General features: G+C 60.7%; 1 protein-coding gene across 1 annotated transcript; it reads left to right on the forward strand.

Moving 5' to 3' along the window:
- FBXO46 (F-box protein 46) lies at positions 1 to 862 on the forward strand (the record flags this gene model as incomplete). Its single annotated transcript, XM_021382897.1, is given in 1 exon segment — positions 1 to 862. A coding segment is annotated over 1 exon segment (788 nt), but the record flags the coding sequence as incomplete, so codon positions are not given.
- Positions 863 to 4652: the final 3790 nt, after the last annotated feature.

Raw genomic sequence — 4652 nt, forward strand, 5'->3', positions numbered from 1 at the left:
GCGGCGAAGGGACGGCGGGCGGCAGCAAGGCCGACGGCCCCGAGGGGACAGTGGGCGAAACCACGGCGACGGCGGCGGCAGCACGGGACTGCGTGTCCGGCTTCCACGTGGACGTGGTGGTGACGGGAGTGGTGGATCAGTGCGTCTTCTTCGGCAAAGACAGCGCCAAGAAGGTGAAGGAGGAGACGGTGCGGTTGGCGGCGGCAGTGCAGGAGGACCCGCCGCCTCCGGGACAGCTCTTCCTCCTGCCCGGTGCTGAGGACACGAACCAAACGGGGCCGGGGATGGAGGCACCGGAGGAAGCGCCGTCCGCCGTCGCCGACCCGTCGCTGTGCCGCTTGTACCGGCACGTGTCGCACGATTTCTTGGAGATCCGCTTCAAGATCCAGCGGCTGCTGGAGCCGCGGCAGTACATGCTGCTGCTGCCGGAGCACGTGATGGTGAAGATCTTCAGCTACCTGCCCACCCAGACCCTGGCCGCCCTCAAGTGCTCCTGCCACTACTTCAAATCCATCATCGAGACGTTCGGGGTGCAAGCCACCGACTCGCGCTGGAACCGCGACCCCCTGTACCGCGACGATCCCTGCAAGCAGTGCAAGAAGCACTACGAGAAGGGGGACGTGTCGCTGTGCCGCTGGCACCCCAAGCCCTACCACCACGACCTGCCTTACGGCCGCTCCTACTGGATGTGCTGCCGGCGGCCCGACAAGGAAGCGCCCGGCTGCCGCGTGGGGCTGCACGATAACAACTGGGTGCACCCGGCGGCACGGCGCGACGACGGCAGGTGAAGGGACGTGGGGACACGGAGGTGGAAGCGGCGGCGCCGGACCCCCGGAATGGTGGGGGAGAAGGGAGGGAGGGGGTGGGGGGAGGGAGGAAGAGGATGGGGAGGACGAAAGTGGAGAAAAAAGCTGAGAAAAGAAGAAAAAATGGAAAGAAGCGGCGGTCGGTTGGATGGTTGGATGGTCGGTTGGGTGGGTGGGTGGTTGGGTGGTTGGGTGGTCGGTTGTTGGTTTGGTTGTTGGTTGGGTGGGTGCTTCGGTGGTTGGGTAGTTGGTCGAGTGGTTGGGTGGTTGGATGGTTGGGTGGTTGGGTGGGTGGTTGGGTGGTTGTGTGGTTGGGTAGTTGGTTGGGTGGTTGGGTAGTTGGTTGGGTGGTTAAGTGTTTAGTTGGTTGGGTGGTTGGGTGTTTCGTTGGTTGGGTGATTGGGTGGATGGTTGGATGGTTGGGTGGTTGGTTGGATGGTCAGATGGGTTGTTGGGTGGTTCCTTGGTTGGTTGTGTGGTCAGTTGAGTGCTTGGGAGGTTGGGTAGTTGGTTAGGTGGTTGGATGGTTGGGTGTTTCGTTGGTTGGGTGATTGGTTGGATGGTCGGATGGGTTGTTGGGTGGTTCCTTGGTTGGTTGTCTGGTCAGTTGGCTGGTTCGTTGGGTGGTTGGGTGGTTGGTTGGTTGGGTGCTTGGTTGATTGGATGGTTGAGTGGTTGGATGGTTGAGTGGTTCATTGGGTAGTTGGTTGGGTGCTTGGTTGGTTGGGTGGTCGGTTGGTTGGTTGTGTGGTCAGTTGGGTAGTTTGATGGTCAGTTGGATGCTTGGGTGCTTGGGTAGTTGGTTGGATGGCTGGATGGTTGGGTGGTTGGGTGGTTGGGTGGTTGGTTGGGTGGTTGGTCGGGTGGTTGGATGAGTGGGTGGTTCGTTGGTTGGGTGGTTGTGTGGTCGGTTGGGTGGTTTGATGGGTGATTGGGTGTTTTGTTGGTTGGGGGGTTTGTTGGGTGGTTGGTTGGATGATTGGGTGGTTGGTTGGTTCGGTGATTGCATGGTTGATTGGTTTGGTGATTGGTTGGTTTGGTGGTTGGTTGGTTTGGTGATTGGGTGGTTGGTTGGGTGGTCAGTTGGGTGGTTGAGTTTTTGGGTGGTGGTGGCATTGTGGGGTGGGGGGGGTGGGCTGTTATGGGGTGATCGAGCTCTCTCTGGGGTGTTGGGCCCCACGGAGGGTGATGGCCCCATAGAGGTGGTGGCACATTGTGGAGTGATGTCCCCACGGAGGGTGGTGGCCACGTCTGGGGTTATGGCACTGGGGTGATGTCCCCATGGAGGGTGCCAGCCCCATGGACGGTGATGGCAACATCTGGGGTGACATCCCCATGGAGGACGGTGGCATATGGGGTGACGGCCCCATGGAGGACATCAGGGTCCTGCCTGGGACAATGTCCCCATCCGGGACATCCCTCCGGGGTGACCTCCCCATCCCCGTCAGCGTTCTGACCCAGAGTGACGTCCCCAACTGGGGTGACATCCCGTGGGATGACGTCCCAGTGCCGTGACATCCCGTGTGCGCATGCGCCGGCGTCTGCCCGCTCTCCGCACCACCACGCATGCGCGTCTCCCCATCGCCCCGCCCCGCCATCCAGCCCCCGTCCCTCGCCCAATCAGCGTCGCTCCCGACTCCCGTAGCCCCGCCCCTTTCGGGCCCCGCCCCCCCCCCCTCCGCGCCATGCGGAAGGGCTCCGGGGGGTCGCGCCGCTCCCGCGGGGCCGCGGGTTCGGGTCCCGGTCCGGGCTCGGTGCCGGGGGGGGTCCCGGGATCGTTTTTGGGGTTCCCCCCCCGTTCCCGGCGCTGCCCGCGGCCGTTTTTGCCCCTCGTGGCCGTGGCGGCGGCCGCTGCCATTCTGTACGCGGCGTGGCCCGGGGCGGAGCGGAGCGGCGGAGGAGGAGGAGGAAGAGGAGGAGCGGTGAGAGGGAATTTGGGGGGGATGGGGGGGGGTCCTAGGGTGGATGGCTGGGGGCACAGAGACAGGGACCTCAGACCCCCCCNCCCCCCCCAGCCCTAATGATGTCCCGCTGTGTCCCCGTCCCATCCCCGTATTGTTCCCATCGTGTCCTCAGCCCATCCCATAATGTCCCCATGCCGTCCCCATTAACGTCCCCATCATGTCCCCGTTAAAGCTCCCATCCCATCCCCATCAATGTCCCCATCCCCATCCAAATCCCACTAACGTCCCCATCCCGTCTCCATTAATGTCCCCATCCCATCCCTGTCCCATCCCAACCAACGTCCCCATCCCATTTCCGTCCCACCCCCACTGATCCTCTCACCACTAACGTCCCTGTCCCCCATCCCCATGCCATCCCCATAGATGTCCCCATCCCATCACTAGCATCTCTATCCCCTCCTCATCCCAAACGTCCCCATCCCATCCCCACTGATGTCCCCATCCCATCCCCATTGATGTCCCCACCCCATTTCCACCCCATCCCCACTAATGTTCCCATCTCCCCCCATCCCATCCCAACCAACGGCCCCATCCCATTTCCGTCCCATCCCCGTTGATCCCATTGCCATCCCATCTCCATTAATATCCCGTCCCATCTCCATTAACATCCCCATTCTGTCCCCATCCCATCGCCATTAATATCCCCATCCCATCCCCATTAATATCCCATCCCATCTTCATTAACTTCCCCATTCTGTCCTCATCCCGTCCCCATTAATATCCCCATCCTGTCCCCATTAATATCTCCATTCTGTCCCCATCCCATCCCCATTAATATCCCTATCCCATCTCCATTAACGTCCCCATTTTGTCCCCATCCCATCACATCGTTATTGATATCCCCATCCCATCCCAACCAACGTCCCCATCCCATCCCCATCCCACCCCCACTGATCCCATTGCTGTCCCATCCCCACTAATGTCCCCATCCCATCTCCATTAACATCCCCATTCCGTCCCCATCCCATCCCTGTTCCATCCCTACTAACGTCCCCATCCCATCCCTATAGATGTCCCCATCCCATTCCCATCCCATCGCAACCAGTGTCCCCATCCCATCCCCATTGTTGTCCCCATCCCCATTGATGTCCCCATCCCATCTCCATTAATATCCCCATCCCATCCCCACTAATGTCCCCATTCTGTCCCCATGCCACCCCCACTGACATCCCCTTCCCATCTCCATCCCGTCCCCATTCTGTCTCCATCCCATCCCCATAGATGTCTCCATCCCATTCCCATGCCATCCCAACCAGCGTCCCCATCCCATCCCCATTAACATCCCCTCTCTGTCCCCATCCCATCCCCATTGTTGTCCTCATCCCCATTGATGTCCCCATCCCATCCCCATTAACATCCCCACTCTGTCCCCATCCCCATTGATGTCCCCATCCCCATAGATGTCCCCATCCCCATAGATGTCCCCATCCCATTCCCATCCCATCCCAACCAGCGTCCCCATCCCATTCCCATTAACATCCCCACTCTGTCCCCATCCCATCCCCATTGATGCCCCCACTCCATCCCCATGGATGCCCCCATCCCATCCCCATTAACGTCCCCATTCTGTCCCCATCCCATTCCCATTGATGCCCCCACTCCATCCCCATTAACGTCCCCATTCTGTCCCCATCCCACCCCCATCCCAGTCATCCCCATCCCATCCTCATTGATGCCCCCTCTCCATCCCCATGGATGCCCCCACCCCATCCCCATTAACGTCCCCATTCTGTCCCCATCCCACCCCCATCCCAGTTGTCCCCATCCCATTCCCATTGATGCCCCCACTCCATCCCCATGGATGCCCCCATCCCATCCCCATTAACATCCCCACTCTGTCCCCATCCCATTCCCATTGATGCCCCCGCTCCATCCCCATGGA

The sequence above is a fragment of the Numida meleagris genome, unplaced genomic scaffold, assembly GCF_002078875.1.
Source record: "Numida meleagris isolate 19003 breed g44 Domestic line unplaced genomic scaffold, NumMel1.0 unplaced_Scaffold307, whole genome shotgun sequence".
Classification (NCBI taxonomy): Eukaryota; Metazoa; Chordata; class Aves; order Galliformes; family Numididae; genus Numida; species Numida meleagris.